Source organism: Salmo salar, chromosome 01, assembly GCF_965601325.2.
Source record: "Salmo salar chromosome 01, fSalSal1, whole genome shotgun sequence".
Taxonomy (NCBI): Eukaryota; Metazoa; Chordata; class Actinopteri; order Salmoniformes; family Salmonidae; genus Salmo; species Salmo salar.
Genome location: NC_138291.1, coordinates 154,343,385 through 154,367,487, shown reverse-complemented (window position 1 = coordinate 154,367,487; position 24,103 = coordinate 154,343,385). Strand labels below are relative to the sequence as shown.

The window sequence follows — 24,103 nt, the reverse complement described above, 5'->3', positions numbered from 1 at the left end:
GTCCCCTAGGACATCCACTGCCAAACTATCCTCCACAAACACAAAGCCAGGTGACAGAGGGAAATGAGGAAAGGATTGAGAGGAGAGAAGAGGGAACGAAGACTGATAGAAAGACTAAGATCTGCAAACAACAAATACAAACACAAAATCATCTGCAGAACGACCCTGGAGTTCCACAGCAAGAGGAAAATAGACAGAGATCTACTTGTAGTTTTGTAACATTTTTTTAAAGAAAAAGATACTAAACTAGAGTAGAGCATGATTTTTTTTCTATGAAAAACATGAGAAAATCCAACCCCCAAAAAATGCAACAAAAAAGTGCTTCCTGTCAACTGTAACCGCATGATTCACTGATGGTGCATGACCTTTGAACTGTCATTATCTACAAACTGAAGGGGTACAAGGTACACGGCCAACCCAGGACTGGGTCAGGGGTGAGTTTAAGGATACTTTTCCCCCCCAAAAGGGAGTGGTTGTGTAAGCAAGTTGAGTCTGCTAACACTACAGCCAAAAAAGCAAGTATTTTTTCCCACAACTGATTGGTACGATACAGCGAAGCCAATGCTGAGCCTACCAATGCTTCATTCACTTGGACCCTATTTCCCTGTTATGCTATGTGATATATGCTCTATGCTTTGTGGATGTGTGTCTGTGTGTGTACCTTTACTGCACGTGTTCTCTCGCTTCAGGCTTGGCACTGAGCCTTGTCCTGGTTGGTCGGTGCTCCTGTGATGTCACGGCGTGCTCAGTGTGGGAATGAGAAAGCCACTGTTCTCCCCTGCTCGTGAGCGTCTGTGTGCGTGTGCCGTCTTTCCTTTGTGAATGCGCTTCTTGTGTTTCTTTAGTGCTGTCAACCCCAGTTCCATTTTATCTAACTTTGATAGGGAATCACTTTCTCCCTCTGTTATACTCAGACAAAGGTTTTTTTCTTCAGATATGGTTAGTTGATTGATAGCATTGTGTGGCAGCCAGTGGACTCTAAGATTTTTACCCAACACATCCCTGATTTACTGTAGCATGATGTGCCCTTCCCCTCATACCACCCTCCTCTCCGATATGTTGACACCACACTCCTCTCCATCAACTCCTGTAGCTCCAACTTATGTCTCTAGCCTATCAGCTTCCTCCTTTGCTCTCTCTCTCTCTCTTTTCTCTCATCCTCTCTGTTTGCTTTGGCTGTAGCACCTCATGGCTTCGTTCTTTTATGGTTCACATTAGATTGTGCTTTTGGTTTTAGGGGGTGAAGAAGATAGGGGCATAATGAACAGTGTGTATAATCATATTTATGGGAACGAGATGGAGGTATATGTGGAAGTTTAGATGAGATACTAGAGACTAGCGTAGCTAATCAAGTAAGGACATACTGACAGATAGCACTGTGACCGCCCAACTTAACACTGACCCCTGAGCCCATGTACCTTGTACTGTGAACTTACACACACCTCATACATGCATACATACAAACACACACATAACCATTATACACACTCGCACATGCACTAATACACACATGCACATACAGTAATTGATCTATTGTGCCCTAGTTGTTATGAGAAGCCAGGTCAGGCTCAGATGATGTACTTTGGCGTCTGCCACAGCAATAATATCCGACGAGGAGAACACAGAGGGATATATACAGTTGAAGTCAGAAGTTTACATACACTTAGGTTGGAATCCATTAACTTTTTTTTCAACCTCTCCACAAATTTCTTGAAGATTATTTCACTTATAATTCACTGTATCACAATTCCAGTGGGCCAGAAGTGTACATACACTAAGTTGACTGTGCCTTTAAACAGCTTGGAAAATTCCAGAAAATTATGTCATGGCTATAGAAGCTTCTGATAGGCTAATTGACGTCATTTGAGTCAATTGGAGGTGTACCTGTGGATGTATTTCAAGGCCTACCTTCAAACTCAGCGCCTCTTTGCTTGACATCATGGGAAAATCAAAAGAAATCAGACAAGATTTGGTTCATCCTTGGGAGCAATTTCCAAACATCTGAAGGTACCATGTTCATTTGTACAAACAATAGTACGCAAGTATAAACGCCATGGGACCACGCAGCCAGAATTCCGCTCAGGAAGGAGACGCGTTCTGTCTCCTAGAGATGAACGTACTTTGGTGCGAAAAGTGCAAATCAATCCCAGAACAACAGCAAAGGACCTTGTGAAGATGCTGGAGGAAACAGGTACAAAGTATCTTTATCCACAGTAAAACCAGTCCTATATCAACATAACCTGATAGGCCGCTCAGCAAGGAAGAAGCCACTGCTCCAAAACCACCATAAAAAAGCCAGACTACAGTTTGCAACTGCACATGGGGACAAAGATCAAACTTTTTGGAGAAATGTCCTCTGGTCTGATGAAACAAAAATAGAACTGTTTGGCCATAATGATCATCGTTATGTTTGGAGGAAAAAAGGGGAGGCTTGCAAGCCGAAGAACACCATCCCAACCGTGAAGCACGGGGGTGGCAGCATCATGTTGTCGGGGTGCTTTGCTGCATGTGGGACTGGTGCACTTCACAAAATAAATGGCATCATGAGGGAGGAAGATTATGTGGATACGTTGAAGCAACATCTCAAGACATCAGTCAGGAAGTTAAAGCTTGGCCGCAAATGGGTCTTCCAAATGGACAATGAACCCAAGCATACTTCCAAAGTTGTGGCAAAATGGCCTAAGTACAACAAAGTCAAGGTATTGGAGTGGCCATCACAAAGCCCTGACCTCAATCTTATAGAAAATGTGTGGGCAGAACTAAAAAAGTGTGTGCGAGCAAGGAGGCCTACACACCTAACTCAGTTACACCAGCTAGGTCAGGAGGAATGGGCCAAAATTCACCCAACTTATTGTGGGAAGCTTGTGGAAGGCTACCCGAAACGTTTGACCCAAGTAAAAAAATGTAAAGGCAACGCTACCAAATACTAATTGAATGTATGTAAACTTCTTACCCACTGAGAATGTGATGATAGAAATAAAAGCTGAAATAAATCATCCTCTCTACTAATATTCTGACATTTCACATTCTTAAAATAAAGTGGTGATCCTAACTGACCTAAGACAGCGTATTTTGATAGGATTAAATGTCAGGAATTGTGAAAAACTGAGTTGAAATGTAGTTGGCTAAGGTGTATATAAACTTCTGACTTCAACTGTAGATACAGTATTGTGTGTGTGTGTGTATATATATATATGTGTTTGTGTGTGTGTATATGTGTATATATATATGTGTGTGTGTATATGTATATGTATATATAGGTGGGTATGGTATGTATGTATGTATGTATGTATGTATGTATGTATGTATGTATGTATGTATACATATAGAACCAGTCAAAATGTTGAACACGCCTACTCATTCAAGGATTTTTCTTTATTTGTACTAGTTTTTACATTGTAGAATAATAGTGAAGACATCAAAACTATGAAATATCACATATGGAATCATGTAGTAACCAAAAGTGTTCAACAAATAAAAATATATTTTACATTTTACATTCTTCAAAGTAGCCACCCTTTGCCTTGATGAAAGCTTTGCACACTCTTGGCATTCTCTCAACCTGCTTCACCTGGAATGCTTTTCCAACAATCTTGAAGGCGTTCCCACATATGCTGAGCACTTGTTGGCTGCTTTTCCTTCACACTGTGGTCCAACTCAACCCAAACCATCTCAATTGGGTTGAGTTCAGCTGATTGTGGAGGCCAGGTAATCTGATGCAGCACTCCATCCCTCTCCTTCTTGGTCAAATCGCCCTTACACAGACTGGAGGTGTGCTGGGTCATTGTCCTGTTCAACAAAAAAAATGGATAGTCCCACTAACGGTAATCAGACAGTGTCACCAGCAAAGCAACATCACACCTCCTCCTCCATGCTTCCTGGTGGGAACTACACACGCGGAGATCATCCGTTAACCTACTCTGCGTCTAACAAAAACACAGCGGTTGGAACCAAAAATCTCAAATTTAGACTAATCAGACCAAAGGTCCACCGGTGTAATGTCCATTGCTCATGTTTCTTGGCCCAAGCAAGTCTCTTCTTCTTATTGGTGTTCTTTAGTAGTGGTTTCTTTGCAGCAATTTGACCATGAAGGCCTGATTCACGCAGTCTCCTCTGAACAGTTGATGTTGAGATGTGTCTGTTACTTGAACTCTGTGAAGCATTTATTTGGGCTGCAATTTCTGAGGCTGGTAACTCTAATGAACTTATCCTCTGCAGCAGAAGTAACTCTGGGTCTTCTTTTCCTGTGGCGGTCCTCATGAGAGCCAGTTTCATCATAGCGCTTGATGATTTTTGCGACTGCACTTGAAGTTCTTGAAATTCTCCATATTGACTGACCTTCATGTCTTAAAGTAACGATGGACTGACGTTTCTCTTTGCTTATTTGAGCTGTTCTTGCCATAATATGGACTTGGTCTTTTACCAAATAGGGCTATCTTCTGTATACCACCCCTATCTTATCACAACACAACAATAAAGAGAAATTAAAAAATAAAGAAAAACCCTTGAATGAGTAGGTGTGTCCACATTTTTGACTGGTACTGTATATACAGTATGTGTATGGTGGTTGGGTGGGTGTTCTGTATCTACACATTATGGTAGCATTAAAAGCATTTCTCTCTCTTGCTTGTATACAAAAGGTACAATCCAAGACTGTATGCAAATGGTTTTCCCCTCACAAATGTGATCCTTTCAATGTATTCACCAATGTCATTCAACAACGTATCTCCTGAGTTGCATTGATGTTGATGTATTAGTGTGGTGGCACTCCCACCTGGTGTCGTAAAGAGGTATCACAGACTACATAATGGTTGTATGGGGGGAAAGGGGGATACCAAGTCAGTTGTACAACTGAATGCATTCAACTGAAATGTGTCTTCCCCATTTAACCCAACCCCTCTGAATCAGAAAATGGTTTGGTCCAGCACTTAACGTAGCAGATATTATCCAGGATATGCTAACTTCATCCATTGCATCTTGGGAATGAATCGCTCGGGGTAGCACTCATTTGCTGAGAAAAATAGAATATGTATCATAACCACTGTAGCTGGAGTAAAAAAAGACACTGAATTTGGTATTTGTATTTATAATGGATCCCCATTAGCTGCTGCCAAGGTAGCTACTCTTCCTGGGGTCCAGCAAAATGAAGGCATTTATATACAATTCAAATTATTACATGACATTTCACAACATATTTCTCAACAGATGAAGTGTGTGCCCTCAGACCACTACTGTACTACCACATATCTACAACACAAAATCAATGTGTACATGTGCCTGTGTGTGTGTCTCTTCACAGTCCCTGCTGTTCCAGTTTTCTTTTTTTTAATCAGATTTTACTGCATGCACGAGTTACTTGTAGAATAGAGTTTCATGTAGGACTGACTCTATGTAGTACTGTGTGCCTCCCATAGTCTGTTCTGCCTCTGGTGGCATGTCCCTCTTTGTGACACCTGACCACATGACTGGACAGTAGTCCAGGTGCGACAAAACTGGAGCCTGTAGGACCTGCCTTGTTGATAGCGACATTTGTGTAAGTGTCGTACATTTTGAATGCCCTTATGCCCTTCTCTATAAGCATGCTGAAAATCTGTTGTTACTGTGAAATAGCATTGTATCTGGTCAAACACTATTTTTTTCGCAAAGTTTACTAAGGGTTGGTAACAGGCTGATTGGTCGGCTATTTGAGCCGGTAAAGGGTGCTTTGCTATTCTTGGGTAGCGGAATTACTTTTGCTTCACTTTCCTGTTGGCATAGATTGAAGAGATGGCAAATAGGAGTAGCAATGTCGTCCACTATCATCCTCAGTCATTGTCCATCCAATTTTGTCAGACCCAGGTGGCTTGTCATTGTTGATAGACGACAATAATGTTTTCACCTCTTCCACATTCACTTTACGGAATTCAAAATTACAACGCTTGTCTTTCATAATTTTGTCAGTTATGCATGGATGTATAGGTTCAGAATTTGTTGTTGGCATGTCAGGCTTAAGTTTGCTAATCTTGCCAATGAAAAAGTCATTAAAGTAGTTGGCGATATCAGTGGCTTTTGTGATGCATGAGCCATCTGATTCAATGAATGATGTTGTCGAGTTCGCAATTTTGCCCAAAATTTCATTTAAGGTGCTCCAAAGCATTTTACTATCATTATTTATATAATTGATCTTTGCTTCATAGTACAGTTCCTTTTTTGTGTCACATGAATGACTGAGTGAATAGATTAGTAACACATCACAGACACATATTACCTGCCAATCAGTGCACATTAAAACCTCATCTGTTATGCCAGATTTATCACATATAACTTATCGTTCACTCTTATTCAACTCAGGTTTCAGTTCTAGCAGGATCCTAGCTCTGTGTGTGTGTGTGTGTGTGTGTGTGTGTGTGTGTGTGTGTGTGTGTGTGTGTGTGTGTGTGTGTGTGTGTGTGTGTGTGTGTGTGTGTGTGTGTGTGTGTGTGTGTGTGAGATGTCATGGGTTACAGGTGAGCCTCCACTCTCCAGGTCATTTTTCTGTTTAAACAGCAGTGGAGATGATTGACTTATGTTGCTGCTTTGGGTCTGAATAGGCTGATGATGAATACAAGTGAAACTCTCAATCAGCAATGGATAAGTCAATTAATGTATCAATCAGATTTTCCACAACAACAAGACACTGAGACCGGATATGGATGAAATATAGAGACCACAGTCTGAAATGGATTTAAAATGGATGAGTCTCAGATTAAGGGTAACTGTGTGTTGGCTTAGAGGTTTTGGATTTTTTAATTTCCAAGATCAAACTGAGCCGGTCCACAACCCTTTACACTGTGAGAACTGTAGACTCCACCTGTGCGTGTTTGTGTGTGTGTGTGTGTGTGTGTGTGTGTGTGTGTGTGTGTGTGTGTGTGTGGTGTGCTTGCTGTGTTCAAGAGGTTGATGGGAGGGTTAACTGTTAACTGTTGCAAAGAATAGAGATCACCTATACTCCTTTAGAATGGATACATGACAATATTAACGCAATATCATATTACTCTCTACTAAGGAATGCAACTGCGCACATGCACAGAAAATGTTTTTATGAAAATATATTACAAAATATATTGAATTAGAATGCTATGCACCCTTATAGAGTTGTTATAGGTGTTCTTTTAAGCATATTAACTAGACTATAGGCAAATGCCCACATCATGGGGACTGTAGAGGCTTTGTGGGTATTTCAACTTGTTTACTTTTCTTTTTTATTGTCATGGAGAGCGGGAAAAACAAACATGAATATGTATACAAACCTTTGTTTCAATCAGATTCATTCTGACAAGATACGTATAGATCAGTGTTCCCCAACTTGTGGCCTGCGGGTGATTTTATTTGCCCCCCCCCCCCCACACACACACACACACACACACACACACACATTTTTCTGAGCTCAGACACGTTTAATTTTTTTGTTTGGACATAAAAGTGTAAAAACACCAGCAAATCAGCTCCAAGTGATTTTAATTTTGGAAATGTGTTCCCAAGTATTCCCACGCATAATAGAGATACAGTACCAGAACAACGTTTGGACACCTACTCGTTCAAGGGTTTTTCTTTATTTGTACTATTTTCTACATTGTAGAATAATAGTAAAAATAAAGAAAAACCCTGGAATGAGTAGGTGTGTCCAAACGTTTTACTGGTAGTGTAGATGTGATCATATACAAATGTAAGTAAGGTTTGAAATTATTATGTTTTAGTCAAATGTTATATCTGTTTGGGTTTCTTGCGGTCAATTTGCAGTCTACAAATGATCTTTTAATATGTTCTGGCCCCTTGACCATCCGTTCAAGAAAAAAATTGGCCCGCGGCTGAATCCTAGTTGATGAGCCCTGGTGTAGATCATTTACCATGTACATCAGCTCCAACCATTTACAGAAATTAATAAAGAAAGATGTGAACATAACTAATGTGTTGTCTTACACACTTTGATGTGTTTGAGAATCAAATGTAAATTGATGTACGTTTGGAAATGTAACTCTATGGGCATGTGTACAGTATAAAGCAGTGGCAGTCGGTGCCGTTTAAGATGAGGGAGGACAATTCTTTTTTTCATGAGCATGGTCGTATTTCTTTTACAGCATATTGGATGACTGTCATTCATTTTCCATTCACCCAATTCAATGTAACAGTGATAGGTTTAGGCTACTACATGATACTCTAATTTTCCTTATACCCATCATGAGGTTGCTACAACCTAGCCTATGAATGAAAGTTTACAACGTAGGTGCACACCGGTCGAGAGAAAGATTTGAGGTGACAAACAGTGACACATGCACAGACAGTGACACATTCAATACCGCTTTGCACACTCTTGCCTGCATCTAGCTGATATAGGCTGTAATCATTAGTCCAACAGTTGCAAACAAGAGTTTTTATTGGACAATTTCAGGTATGTTTTGTTCCATTTACTTCCGTTTAAGAAACGTTTTTCAACAGAATCGGTGGAATAAATACACCCCTGATCACACGTAAACACAGTACACTTTCATAGCAGCCACGTTGTATTTCTTCTCACATCTATGCACTCTCCTCCTCTCACCTTTTCCTTTCATTTGTGGACTTCAATGCACAACACATCAGCTGTATGTGACCAGGCGAAACAAACTTTCCAAGCCAAACCATATTATAACCGGTACACACAGCCTACATCGTTGTCACCATATTATCTAAAGTAAAGTCATAGTCAACATAGCTAATAGAACTAACGAGTTAGTAAATCCGCTACAATCATGCAGTAACGTTACAGTGTACAGTCAGTAAGCAGTTTAGCACTTACACCGGCGGGCCCCGGTGGCAATAAATTGGTCAAACCAAAAGCTTACCTTGACTTAGAAAAGTTCCAGTGTTGTGTTGGATAGTCATAGCCAGCTAGCTAACATAGTATCCCTCTATTTGAGCAGGGTGTTTGAGTAGGCTAAACTAGCTAGCCGCATTTGCTAGCTAAGTAAGTGAAAAACATGATGGAGTCTCTCGCATCTCTCTCTTGCTTGCTTCTCCTTCATTATGGAAGAAATTCATTTGTCCAGAACTGCTTAACTATTGTCTTTCTCTCTCTTTCAGTTAACTACTCACCACATGTTATGCACTGCAGTGCTAGCTAGCGGTAGCTTATGCTTTCAGTACTAGATTCGTTCTCTGATCCATTGATTGGGTGGACAACATGTCAGTTCGTGCTGCAGGAGCTCTAATAGGCTGGAGATGTCCTCTGGAAGTTGTTATAATTACTGTGTTAATTATGTCTACGGAAGTGGGTGAGAACCATGAGCCTCCTAGGTTTTGTATTGAAGTCAATGTACCCAGAGGAGGACGGAAGCTAGCTGTCCTCTGGCTACACCAGGGTGCTACCTAACAGAGTGCTGTTGAGGCTACTGTAGACCTTCATTGCAAAATAGTGTGTTTTAATCAATTATTGGGTGAAGTGATTATATTTAGGATAGTTTTATCTAAAAAGGATAACTTTTTAAATGTACAATTTTTTTAAATGAAATTCACTGAAAAGGATGGCCTCCACTGGTATAAAGGTAATTACATTGGTGCAAAACATTTCAGGCAGAGAGTGGATCTTATTCTTGTTTCAAAGACTATGTATAGCCCACATAGGCTATACATATACTCTCACAGGGATATTGTTATCTTCATTTTTCCAGTTTACATAGTTATTTAGGCTATTTTATATTCCTCTACATGGGTGTTAGTATCATGACACAAGGCAAGACCCAGACACGGGAGCCAGGTGGTTGGAGTCTAAGATGTTTAATGATCCAAAAAAGGAGTAGGCAAGAGAATGGTCCTGGACAGGCAAAAGGTCAAAACCAGTTCAGAGTCCAGGAGGTACAGAGTGGCAGACAGGCTCGAGGTCAAGGCAGGCAGAATGGTCAAGCAGGCGGGTACAGAGCCAAGAAACAGGAGGACTAGAAAACCGGGAGGACTAGAAAAAGGAGAATAGCAAAGTTAGGAGAACGGGAAAAAATTGGTTGACTTGGAACATACAAGATGAACTGGCACAGAGAGACAGGAAACACAGGGATAAATACACTGGGGAAAACAAGTGACACCTGGAGGGGGTGGAGACAATAACAAGGACAGGTGAAACAGATCAGGGTGTGACAGTTAGAGGATTAAATAAAACTACAACTTGCTGTAACCTCTCCCTTCTTTGGTTTAAACATGAATGACATCTCCAGTATTTCAGCCAATCAAAGCTGGCACTCCTGGCAGTGTTGTTTTGAGGAGCGCCACTTGCTGTTTGTGTATTGGATGCACGTGGAGGGCAAGCAGTTACGACAGATCATGAACAATTGAATGTCAAGAAAAACGGTGACATTTAGATGCACATTTTTCTCGCCGTCAGCAGCTATAGGCCTACGTTTGATCTTGTTTACGAAGTGCATGGTTTACAGCTGTTTAGTAGTTTGTCTTCATCGTTTGAAGGATGTCTTCAGGTACTGGGAGTCAGACTACTAGTTGGGGAATCCCTATCACCCACAGTGTCACCATCAAGAATACAAAGTGTCACGACTTCCGCCGAAGTCGGGTCCTCTCATTGTTCAGGCGGCGCTCGGCGGTTGGCGTCACCGGTCTTCTAGCCATCATCGATCCACTTTTAATTTTCCATGTGTTTTGTCTTGTTTATCCTCACACCTGGTTTCAATTCCCTCAATTACTTGTTGTGTATTTAACCCTCTGTTCCCCCCATGTCTTTGTGTGAGATTGTTTATTGTAAGTGCTTGTGCACATTTTGACTGGTGCGCGACGGGTTTTGTACCCATGTCCTGTTACTTTTTAAGCCGTTGGTTTTTGCTATTAAACTGCTTCGGCTATTACCTAGTTCTGCTCTCCTGCGTCTGACTTCCCTGCCACCGGTTACGCACCCCTTACATCAAGAGTATTCTACAACACCAGGAGGAACACTCTTTAGTATGACCCCTAGACCCACTCCAATTGGCATACCAACCCAACAGATCCACAGATGAAGCAATCTTGGTCTCCATTTCACGACCCCTGTGACAGTATGCTTAATTAGCACCTTGTTTATTACTCTAAACTTCTATCCTATTTATATATTTCCTTCCACTGCCATTGACACACTATGGAAATATGTTGGCTTACTGTCAAGCACTTGGCTACCAAACAAACACTCAAAGTGCTAAAACCTTTCTCTGTGAACAATTACAAGTTTCTGTATCCTGTTTAAGGCACTATTTCAAGGTGAAAGACAACAGATATAAAGAATATAGCTCAGAGCATGGTCTCTAACCAATCCCCTTTCATTAGCAGGTTGTGGGAATGTTGGCACTTAACTCATCTGGCCACATGCTGAACAGATAAATGGTGACTGGTTGTTGAAGCCTGACAGAGATCCAATGTGGGTCAGTAACACATTCACAGGTACACTGCTGCCATGACGTGAAACACAGAACCCTGTTTGTGATCTCTCTCACTGTCGATCGACCTCCACCAAACCCACCCAGGTACACAAATCATCTACGACCGGAAGTTCCTCCTGTAGTGTCAAGCCTCCCCTCTGACACGCACCCCTCTCTGTCTTCCTGATATTCCAGGGGTAACTAACCCCCTCTCAAACAACACTACGAATGACACAGCCCACCCCAAACAGATCCCCAACAACCACAATCCCCCAGCGGACAAGAGTGCAGGTAAGAGTCTAAGGGTAGGTGTGAGTGTGTGTGTGTATGAGATTTTGTGTCATTTGTGATGAGTATTTTCATCATGTTTTTGCTTTCATCTTGTTTTTGCAGGGGAGGATGCTCAATTTGAAATGGACATTTAGCCATTTGATGGATCTGCTGGATCTGGAGCCTTGAGGATGACAATGAAAGCGTGACTCATGTTTAAACGGTCTTTTTGGAAACATCACAGCATACTGAAATGAATGACGACTGCATTATTGAAGTGCTGCATTATTATGTGCAGTCATAATTCTAATCGCTCAGGAAGGGAAAAAATGTACATACAATCTCTCCTCTATTGATTTAATATTATTTATTAATTGTTAGTCATTATCCTGTCTTAAAGATGAAGCATTTGAATGATATGTTTCAGTCTTCTCCAGTAGCATTTTGTAAGCATACCATTCTCAGGCTTGTTCTTTGTCTGGTTCTTTGTTAAGTTGTATTCGTGTAATACGTTGTTGATTGTAAAACTAGGGCTACATTTTGCAGAATTATTTTTCTCCAGAGGAACTAATAAAAGACAAACATACTTTCAACTATCCTTTCGTGTTACTATTAAATATAATAAGAGTATGCGACTTTCAAAAATATCCCATGTTGTTAAAAAATACAAGTCCTGTGAAAACCATAGACGCAGACTGAAATAAATTGAGGATTTATTAAACAAAAGGTTCAAGTGACATTTTAAAGATATTTAATCTTTTATGAAATAATATGAATATGTACTCTTTTTTTATACCATATGATTACCAGGTCACACAGTGGAATTAAAGCGCTTTAGGGGTCAGCATAGACAATGGCAACTTAAATTTGTCCTTGTATCTGCTATTGTCTCAATCATGAGTCCTTATGCATAATACATGTATGCAGTCAGGAGATCTCAGTTTAAAATCCTTTTGAGTGATTCTCTTGATCCTTTTCAGTGCTTGTGTTCAGAGTCTGCTTCAGTGTCCAGTACACCCATATAGTTTAGCATGGCTGAAGGCAGCAGCTGCCCTACTAGAATAGCCCTGAACTTTGAGGCTACACTCAGAGTGAGCCCACACATTTGCACCCCAACTGTCTTTGTGAGGCCTGCAGGTCGAGCAGAAACGGGTACAGAGTGATGTTCTCTGGGAAGGAAAGTGCCTATGGGGTGTTCATGTTGGCAGACGCTGATCAGTGGCAGCCACACTCGTCCACCACCATGCCCTCAAAGTGCTGCATCAGCACCTCGCTGTTTTCGTATACAAGATGGACAGAGGGACCAGGCGGGTGGGCACACAGGACGGGCACGGGAACCGGTCTGAGCGGCGAAGCTTCAGTAGACTCTGGAAAGAGAAGAAAAAGAGATGTTAGTACAAGTGAATTCACAAACAAACAGGAAATCATACAATATTGTAATAGGAAACAAATCAAGCATGTACATTTTCAGCAGTGATAATGTAATGTTGGTAGTCTTACCTGCATGTAAGCATGGTTGGTGGGGGTGAAGGTCTCGTCCACTGGGGTAGGGCAGCTGCCCTCACAGCGGTAGGCATTATAGCGCTTGGGGTAAAGAATCCACTCGCTCTAGGCTATCTGGTCAAAGTCCACCCACATGTCTACCTTCTTGCACAGCGGGCCCTTCCTCTTCTCCGTGTGGGCCACGCCAGGGGCCACCCCAGCCGCTCCTGCTCTCTGGTGATGCCCGTGCCTCTTACTGCGCCGGGCTCCCTTTCCTCCCTCTACGCTGACAGCAGGGCCAGCTCCAGCTCGCTCCCGGTCCAGAGTGACGTACTTGGAATGTTCAGCGGTGCGGATGAGGGTGGGGGCCCTATTCTTTGTCTGGTGCTTGGAGAAGACCACCATCATGACCCGGTCGGCTGTGTGGTGCAGGACGCTCTCCAGACCCTCCTCTCTCTCTGCTCTTCCCTCTTCATGGCCAGGTGCGGAGCCTCCCTGGTGCAGCCAGTAGTAGCGGAGCAGGGTGGTGACGTTGAACACTCTCCAGTTGGATGTGGCGGTCAGGGAGCTGGGCTCTGCCCTCAGTCATCCTAGGAAGAGGCTCTCTGGGCACGGTGGGCTGGAGCAGCGGTCACTCTGAGAGGGGTACAAGTCCACAGTGACATGCTCAGAGGTAGAGAAGGTAGGCAGGCGGATCCGCAGCTCGGAGCGCTTGATGTTCTCACTTGCACGCAAAACTTGCAGGCAAAAGCCCGTCGCATGACAGAACTTGCAAAGAAAGACACAGGGTTGTTATAAGTGTTCTTACTCCAGCAGACAGCATATCTCACCTGAGGTGTTCTCAACTGGGAGACAAGCTGGGAGAAGGAGCTCTATCCTACTTGTCTGCTGAGAGATGGTGTGATCAGCGGAGAACAGAGAGCTCAAAGGGTTAAATCTGTCAAAGTGTTGTGTATCAAAACCAACGGCTCTTTGGAGTGGGAAACGTGTGAAAACTTAAATACTTCTGCGTTGAGTGTTGTAAATTAGAGATCTCTTTGGTAAGGAACCGCGACAATTAGTTAAACAGATTAGTAGTTGAACATTGCACTTTGATTAATGGGGACTAAACAACACGTGAGTTGATCACTCCATGCCACTTTTATTAGATGACGCGTCATAAAAGAAAGTCATCTCTTTTTCACCTAGTTAGGAAATCGAGAAAGCTGACAACAATTTACCAAACTTCTCTTTACGAAAATAAAATGTCAGGGCGCAGAGTTATGGCCTACACTAGGCGTACAATATGATAGGCTAATTATAACCACAGTATTTATAACCTATTTTATCCCGTCACAGATAAAATTCTATGGTCCTCGCATGATAAAAAATTAATTAAAATTACAAATATATTTTTATAGCTTGTCTTGTGTTGGACTATATTTAATCAATGATCAAATCAACAATCTGCAATATGTGCTAGGCTACTGTTCAGTGGACAATAAAAAAACAATTATTCATGGTCAATAAAAACAAATTGTAGGCCTAATTGTGATACAGGTATAGACCGAGCCAAGGATCCTTAATATGAGCTCAATAAATCATGTTAAATCAGTTTTGTGAGTTGTATGGTGAGAGGCTATTGTTTCACCCATAGGCCCACCTCACACACAGGCATACATGTAAGCTACACCTTGATCTGAACGGATGTGGCATCTGATCCATCTATTATCGGATCTATCCAGCAGGGGGCAATGTGTGGCTATGAGTCAACAACAATCTGATGAGCAGTCAGCCACACCCTGTGTGTGTATTACTGCTGCCTGTTTGTGATGTTCTGTAATTTTGCACACTATTCTCCATAAACTGAAATCACAGTTCAGTTCATATTGGAATCGGGCTCGTGCGGTGGAGGAGATCTTCATTGGCTATACTCAACCTTGTCTCAGGGTAGTAGGTTGGTGGTCTGTGCAAATCCCTCTAGTGGTGTGGGGGCTGTGCTTTGGCAAAGTGGGCGGGGTTAAATCCTGCCTGGTTGGCCCTGTCCGAGGGTATCATCTGACGGGGCCACAGTAACTCCCGACCCCTTCTGTCTCAGCCTCCACTATCTATGCTGCAATAGTGTGTCGGGGGGCTAGGGTCAGTCTGTTATATCTGGTGTAATTCTCCTGTCTTATCTGGTGTCCTGTGTGAATTTAAGTATGCTGCCTCTAATTCTCTCTCCCTCTCCCGGAGGATCTGAGCCCTAGGACCATGCCTTAGGACTAGCTGGCCTGATGACTCCTTGCTGTCCCCAGTCCACCTGGTCATGCTACTGTTCCAGTTTCAACTGTTCTGCCTGCAGCTATGGAACCCTGACCTGTTCACCGGACATGCTACCTGTCCCAGACCTGCTGATTTCTACTCTCACTCTCTAACGCACCTGCTTTCTCGAAACCTGAATGCTTGGCTATGAAAAGCCAACTGACATTTACTCCTGAGGTGCTGACCTGTTGCACCCTCGAGTTTTTCCTAGCCACCGTGCTTCTACATCTGCATTGCTTGCTGTTTGGGGTTTTAGGTTAGGTTTCTGTATTGCACTTTGTGACATCTGCTGATGTATAAAGGGCTTTATAAATACATTTAAATCTTTATTAGTTTTCATGAAGCATTACTAATCCTCTCTGATGAGTAATTTAGAGAGAGAAAGAGAGAGTATGTGTGTGTTCATTGGAAGGAGTGAGGGGCCCAGGGGATTATGAAAGCTTCTACAGTGCTATAATATGCGCTGGTGAACTGACCAATACTTATTTACAATGGGTTACATTTCCATGGACAGAACCAGTTATAGTGGTGGTGGGTGGGGGCTAGGCTATAAAATATTAAAGGGCTTTCCTGTGGCCCCTGCTTCAACAGAATAATAGGGATAATTATCTACTGAGCGGAGAGGAGCAGCCAATTGAAACTGGGCCCTTTGATAGGAACTTCAATTCAGTTAGACCGCTGTTTGATAAAGATTCATTTGGGAGGGAGTGGTGTTTGTGTGTGTGTGTAAACTGAGTATACGAAACATTAGGAACACCTTCCTAATATTGAGTTGTAACCCCCGTCTTTTGCCATCAGAACAGCCTCAATTCGTCGGGGCATGGCCTCTACAAGGTGTCAAGTGTTCCACAGGGATGCTGGCCCATTTTGACTCTAATGCTTCTCACAGTTGTGTCAAGTTGGCTGGATGTCCTTTGGTTAGTTGACCATTCTTGATACACACAGGAAACTGTTGAGCATGAAAAACCCAGCAGCGTTGCAGTTCTTGACACAAACCGGTGTGCCTTGCACCTACTACCATACCCCATTCAAAGGCACTTAAATATTTTGTCTTACCCATTCACCCTCTGAATGGCACCGCATACACAGTTCATGTCTCAATTGTCTCAAGGCTTAAAAATCCTTCTTTAACTTGTCTCCTCCCATTTATTTACCCTGATTGAAGTGGATTTAACAAGTGACATCAATAAGGGATCATGGCTTTAACCTGGATTCACCTGGTCAGTCTATGTCATGGAAAGAGCAGGTTCTCCTAATGTTTTGTACACTCAGTGTATCATATTCATGACTATCATTAATTGTTCCTCTAGTGAGTAACTGAGCTATTATCACTAGGTGCCCCACTGTCACGATTCTGTAGAGAGCTGAGATTACAGAGCTGAGACATGTTCACTACATGTACGTCCTCAACCCCAGAGAACAAACCCACTGGGCACACCACTTCATTTCAACATGGAGAATTGAGTAATATTTGGTTGGTACGTTGAATGAGATTACAACCTATTTTCACACACTCAAAAATACAGTCAAAAGTTAGTTGAATTCCCAATGTGTTATCACTATGCTTTCAACCATCTAAAAAGCAAAAACAAATTCCAATGAAAAATCTATGTCTGATTTTTGGTTTAGTTGTCACCTAAATGTGATATCACTACGCTTTCAACAATTTAAAAACACAACAAAGTCCAAATCTGAATATAACGTTAGATATTTTGTTTATTTATACAATTTTATGTGTTATCACTGTGGTTCATCTAATAGCACAACCAAATTACCTGGATTGCAATTTAGATAATTTAGGTACAAGTGGTCAATGCCGTTGGAGATTCTGCAAAGATTATTATAGCATTTGTGAAGATCTCCACAGACCTGCGACATTTGCATGCTATGTTGAAAATGTACGCTTTCTATGATTACATAAGACATTTATTGTTACAGTAACCTCAATGTGGCCAGGGATGTGTTACTCATTTAAAAGTTGAGTAAATACTGTTACATTAGCTTGTCAGATAGTCTTAACTTTAGGCTATTTACTGTATTACCAAAAGTAATATTGAATTCTGTTTCGTTGACAATGAAACCAAATATCAACATTTAAAGGAGATGTATCTACTGTTTGTATAGTTTCATCTGAGCCACTGGCTTAATCCTATTCTTTAACTTTTATTTTTGGTTGAGATGGAGACCTGAATCCATCATATAATTTGTTAAATTAATGACAAGTTAATGGATATTTACTGTATTGCAAAAGTGATATTGAGTTTGGTTGTCAACGCAACCAAATATCAACATTTGAAGATGTGTGCTTGGATAATTCCGTCTGTGCCACTGAGTCCGGCTTTATTTCCATTTTGTCTACAAACTAAAAATTGATATGTTGGATTCACGTCAAGTTAATTAATAGGACTAAATCAAATCAAACTTAAATGCACTTTAAATACAGTTTGATTTGATTGAGTCATATTCTTACATTTTAGTCATTCAGCAGATGCTATTATCCAGAGCAACTTACAGTAGTGAATACATACATTTCATACCATGCATTTTCTTTTTTTTATATATATATATATATATATTTATTTTTTCCGTACTGGCCCCCCGTGGGAATCAAACCCACAACCCTGGCGTTGCAAACACCATGCTGGCGTTGCAAACACCATGCTCTACCAAGTGAGCCACAGGGAATTGTTGGTTGAGATGGAGATGTGAACCCAACGTATTTATTTACGATCGTGAAAAATGTAGCGCACATAGGCACTCATACAAAACAATATCCCACATCGCAGGTGGGAAAAAGAAATCACTAAGTATGATCCCCAATTAGAGGTAACGATTATCAGCTGCCTCCAATTGGGAACCATACACACACACCAACATAGAAACACAATACCTAGGGAAAAAAAAACAGTCACGCCCTGACCTAAAACACCATAGAGAACCCCGAGGGCTCTCTATGGTCAGGGTGTGACAGTACCCCCCCCCCCCCCCCAAAGGTGCGGACTCCGACCGCAAAACCTGAAACTAGATGGGGGGGGGTTATTGTGGGCAACTAGCGTCGGTGACGGCTCCGGTGCGGGACGTTGCAGTCGCTCAGACCGCAGATCTGGCCATGGAGCCGGGGTGAACGCCATGCCCGGACTGGGTACCGGTGCAGAGGAAGGCTCCGGCCATGGAGCGGGACTGGACGCCGTGCCTGGACTGGGCATCGGCACAGTGGAAGGCTCCGGCCATGGCACCAGCGCAGGAAGCTCCAGGCCGTGGACCGTCGCTGGAGTCTCCGGATCGTGAACCGTCGCTGGAAGCTCCAGACCGTGAACCATCGCTGGAAGCTCCGAACCGTGAACCGTCGCTGGAAGCTCCGGACCGTGAACCGTCTCTGGAAGCTCTGGACCGTGAACCGTCGCTGGAAGCTCTGGACTGTGAACCGTCGCTGGAGGTTCCATACCGTACACACGCACTGGTGGACGAGTGCGGGGAGCCGGCACAGGACGTACCGGGCTGGGGAGGCGCACTGGAGGGCTGGGGAGGCGCACTGGAGGCCTGGTGCGTGGAGCCGGCACAGGTTGCACTGGACTGATGACACGCTCTTCAGGGCGAGTGCGGGGAGTCGGCACAGGACGTACCAGACTGGGTAGGCGCACTGGAGGCCTGGTGCGTGGAGCCGGCACAGGTTGCACCGGACTGATGACACGCTCTTCAGGGCGAGTGCGGGGAGTCGGCACAGGACGTACCAGACTGGGGAGGCGCACTGAAGGCCTGGTGCGTGGAGCCGGCACAGGTTGCACCGGACTGATGACACGCTCCTCAAAACACCTGCGCTGCAGCATACTCCTAGCCAACACCTCTCTCCGATAACCCTCCTGAAATTGCTCCATCGACTCCCAGATGGCCTCTGGCTCTCTCCTCGGCCGACCACCCCTTGTGCCCCCCCCCGCCAAAAAAACTTGGGGTTGCCCTTGGGCTGTTTGTGGCCACGGACCCCGGCGTCGTCGCTGTCCTCCTTTACTCCTCGGCGACTTCCGCCAAGGAAGGGTCTCACATCCACCCTGTATCTCTTCCCATGTCCAACTCTACTTCACCCCCTGGGCACGCTGCTTGGTCCTGTAATGGTGAGATATTCTGTCACGATCGTTGTATAAATAATTGGACCAAGGCGCAGCGTGAGTAGAGTTCCACATTTTAATAATAGTGAAACTTCCAAAACAACAAAGATATAATGATCGTGAAAAATGTAGCGCACATAGGCACTCATACAAAACAATATCCCACATTGCAGGTGGGAAAAAGGAAACACTAAGTATGATCCCCAATTAGAGGTAACGATTATCAGCTGCCTCCAATTGGGAACCATACACACCTACCAACATAGAAACACAATACCTGGAAAAAAACAGTCACGCCCTGAACTAACACCATAGAGAACCCAGAGGGCTCTCTATGGTCAGGGCGTGACACTTATAGTGGATATTACATTGAAGATCTGACGTTGTTTCTAAAGTACAAATTCAACATATTTTACACAAGGTTTGTCAATGTTGAAAATTGCTTACCATGATGACATAATCCTGTGGTTGAAATTTCACCATCAAAACAACAGTTTACGTTGATGACTTTTATGAAATCCAATATATTTTCCAATACATTGACAAATTACATTGAAACAACATTGATTTAACCAGTTTGTGCACAGTGGGAAGTATCTTTCTTTGCCTCAGAAAAGTTATAAGGTTTCTCTGTATGTAGTTTGCAAGCATTCTGCAAGCTTTGCGAGACTCCCAGCAATGTTTCTGAAAGTTTTCTGAACTATTCCAGTCTTGTTAGTCCTGCCAATTGCCTTTACTTTTAATGAGTCAACAATCTTTTACAGCGTCACACACAATTTATAACCCATAATCCACAGCCCCCAGGCCGTACAATTTGCATTTATATTGATGGGAGGAATATGATGATTGTAGCAGTAGCATAGCTGATAGTGTCTGCAGTCTGGCCAAAGTCTGTTAAGTGGTGTTTGGAGTGTCTTGGAGCTTCTTGGAGACACTGGTCGGAATCAAACATGTTTTTCTCACTTGTTGATCTATTTGGAGGGCTTTTTGATGAAAACCTAAAGGCCATTAGAGCAACCACACTCAGCCGTGTGCTTAGTGTATCTCTTTCTAGACGGGCTAACAATGTTCTGAACAAACTAGTCTGACATGAGTCATGTTATGCCAATCTTGTTTATGCTTAACTTAGTCATATCCAGGCCCCCAGATATTAAATTATATGATGGTTTGTCCGCATATCTGTGACATCACAGACTCTTTGTTTTTCACGAGACAGAGTTGTTGTCAATACCATCTCGTCTCATTCATTTCATTTGTATTTTTTTCAAAGTGAGTAAGTTCAAATAAATGATCCCAACCAACCCTGCTTGGTGATCATTTATTTTGGCTGTGTATTTATAGGAAAGGTTCCCAATAATAGACGAGGGGTCTATTGTAATTGTCCAGGTGGCTTGGACCTAGAGAACAGAGACAGTTCAGAGAAAACACAACAGGATGGTGTAAATCTCAAGGAGGAAATTGCAGGGAAAGGATATGTGTTAGAAACACTTTTTCACAGGAAATAGGTGCTTTTTTTCTTTCAGTATATCCTGAATCATAGGGACTATCAGTATTGGTAATAACAAGTATTTGACAGATGGAATTGTAAGGGAACTGTATAATTTCTTTGCATTCTTTTTAAATATATATTTCAAATACAAAACAGATGAAAATGAGTCATGTCTTTGTATATCATGCTGCTCTCCAAGCTGCTGCTGGTTAGAAGTTGATCCATAGTGGATCTATGGTAAAGCAGTCATATCTGTGCAGAGAAGTACTAGTCTCCCTGGCACTGTCTGTATCAGCTCAGTCAAGGTCATCACATGGATCATTAATACCTGCATTAAACAATGTTCTGATCTGGAGCCACAGGTTCCAGTGATATAGCCAAGCGGAGCAAGACCTGTCAACTCCTGATGAATTTGCTGCTGGGAAGGACTGGCCTGAGAGATAGCTGCCTCTGATATTGCCTGTCACTGCGACCGTGAGAGGGTCCTCTCTCACACCCTGGGGCTTTCAGGCTGCCATCTGAGGGGACAGGTGACTTTTGGAATGGTTGTTTATGAGAGGGATTTTGAGGACTGTATGATTTGATGAAATTTGATAAGGTGTGTGTGTGTATGTGTGTGTGTGTGTGTGTTTGTGCATCTTTTTGGACTTGTATGTGCAAGCATGTGGTCAGGTGCACATTAGTTTGTGTTGTTGATTCTAAGAATATGAAAATATAATTATTCATGTCACTGATGGAGTGCTGAGGGTTAGAGGATCTACACCAGAAGTTAATGGTTATAGGAGGAAGGTATATAATGTGTGCAACTTAGCTTGGAATGTGTTGAGTGCAGGGAAGCGATTACATGTGGCAGGAATTGATAAGGGGAGAGAGCCATGGATTAGTGATGGAGGGGGGTTGAGGTCAGGTCACCTTAATGGAGAAGGAGAAGTTTATGGCCTGTATCACTAGTGTCCTGCAGTAAAGAACAATGTTTGTACAGATGAGTAGGAGGAGACTCAGCCTAGGAGAAAGGGCTAAATATCAGTGTTTGTGTGAAATGTATTTTGTCTGAATCCAGCAGTATCGACCCTTTGGGAAGAATTAAACTTGGTCAAGCTTTTCTAGTGTCCGTAAGTTATTTACTCTGAAAATTAGAACCCAACAGTATGTACAGTTGAAGTCGGAAGTTTACATACACTTAGGTTGGAGTCATTAAAACTCGTTTTTCAACCACTCCACACATTTCTTGTTAAGAAACTATAGTTTTGGCAAATCGGTTAGGACGTCTACTTTGTACATGACACAAGTAATTTTACCAACAATTGTTACAGACAGATTATTTCACTTATAATTCACTGTATCACAATTCCAGTGGGTCAGAAGTTTACATATACTAAGTTGACTGTGACTTTAAACAGCTTGGAAAATTCCAGAAAATATGTCATGGCTTTAGAAGCTTCTGATAGGCTAACTGACAAAATTTGAGTCAATTGGAGGTGTACCTGTGGATGTTTTTAAAGGCCTACCTTCAAACTCAGTGCCTCTTTGCTTGACATCATGGGATAATCCAAAGAAATCAGCCAAAACCTCACAAAACAAATTGTAGACCTCCACAAGTCTGGTTCATCCTTGGGAGCAATTTCCAAACGCCTGAAGGCACCACATTCATCTGTACAAACAATAGTATGCAAGTATAAACACCATGGGATCACGCAGCCATCATACCGCTCAGGAAGGAGACGCGTTCTGCAGGGGCAAAAATCTGATATCAACTTTGGAGGGGACAATTACATGAAATTTTCTCAAGAGCAATTCCTGAGGGGGACACCAAAAGTAGTGCTGTAACACATAGCCTACATTGTAATATGGTAAATGTATATTGAGGAACCAAAGAAATAAGGTGTTTGCCGTACTCCTAACTACCGGTACCCAAAACTACACAACTAATCACAACAGCAATACCATTGCCTTTAACAAATCTTTGTTCAGTCACCAGTTTAAGTTGAGAGTGGGGGTATCCATGGCATTTTCCAATTATGTTCCTATTTTACAAGTCAAAAAAATTGAGAACCTTTCATAATGTTGCCAAACAAAGACTCAACAAACTTACCTGAGACTCCCTGTCTCTGCCAGTCTGTCCCTGCATATCTGTCCCCAACTCTGCTGTCTGTGTGCCATCTGTTGCCTGCTCTGCCTAAAGACATCATTGTGAAACATTTCCATTAGAATTTCATTTCTTTCTTTTGAACATTTTATCAACTAGTCTTTGAGATATTAGGCTACTAGGGTTCTTGCTATGCGTTTTGGTGTATTGAAAAATCCTTCTAACCCTCCCCCTTAAAAGATTTAGATGCACTATTGTAAAGTGGTTGTTCCACTGGATATCATAAGGTGAATGCACCAATTTGTAAGTCGCTCTGGATAAGAGCGTCTGCTAAATGACTTAAATGTAAATGTACTCTGATGTCCGTCTTTTATTTTTCTGCCATTTTTCTACCTGGCTGGCTGGCTGGCTACACACACAGTGTGTAGGTTATTTACAGTAGGAGATGGGCTTCTATCATCTTCAATCATTCTATTTGGGCTTCGATCTAAAAGGTAGCTAGCAAATGTGAAACGGATTAAAATGACAAGAGTTGACAGCTGTATGAGTTCACCATTTACACAACATATGCTGCAACCTTTTGTAATTTTAATAGTTTGTTTCATATAGGCTGGCTTCCAACAATAGCTGAATTTGCAAAGCTAGCGAGCACCAATTCAGTTTCAGTGGTGTTTGCTATAATCTTTGCTACCCGGGTTAAATAAAGGTGAAATAAAATAAATAAATAAAAGTTCCCTTGCGACAATTTAGCTTTTGCATCGAGACCATTAAATATATTTAAGACAATGGTAGAAGAGAGTGTAGTTCTGTTCAGTTTGGATTTCAGTTTATCGCTAACCTTATCACAGGGACTTTGAAGCACTAACTTACATCATCTGCATGCTGATCTTGGAATAAATTGACGATAGCAAAGATTCCATCTTTGACGACGCCACATAAATGGAATAGGTACTAGCTAGCTTAATAGTTAATATGTGCGTGCTAGCTCTGCATATTCAGCTAGTGT

General features: G+C 42.3%; 2 protein-coding genes across 5 annotated transcripts in view; one reads left to right on the top strand and one right to left on the bottom strand.

Moving 5' to 3' along the window:
- The window catches only part of LOC106566514 (ankyrin-1), a 123,951-nt gene extending 111,701 nt beyond the window's left edge, over positions 1 to 12,250 (top strand). For all 4 annotated transcript variants that reach the window (XM_014134721.3, XM_082955379.1, XM_082955378.1 and 1 more), the window contains one exon: positions 10 to 12,250. The gene's annotated coding sequence lies outside the window, so the exon portion shown is untranslated. The remainder of the gene's footprint in view (positions 1 to 9) is intronic.
- Positions 12,251 to 12,520: 270 nt separating this feature from the next.
- Positions 12,521 to 18,739, bottom strand: LOC106566171 (nodal homolog). Its single transcript, XM_074112237.2, is given in 4 exon segments — positions 12,521 to 12,940; positions 12,943 to 13,021; positions 13,155 to 13,904; positions 18,656 to 18,739. Coding segments are annotated over 4 exon segments (984 nt in total). The 3' UTR covers positions 12,521 to 12,869.
- Positions 18,740 to 24,103: the final 5,364 nt, after the last annotated feature.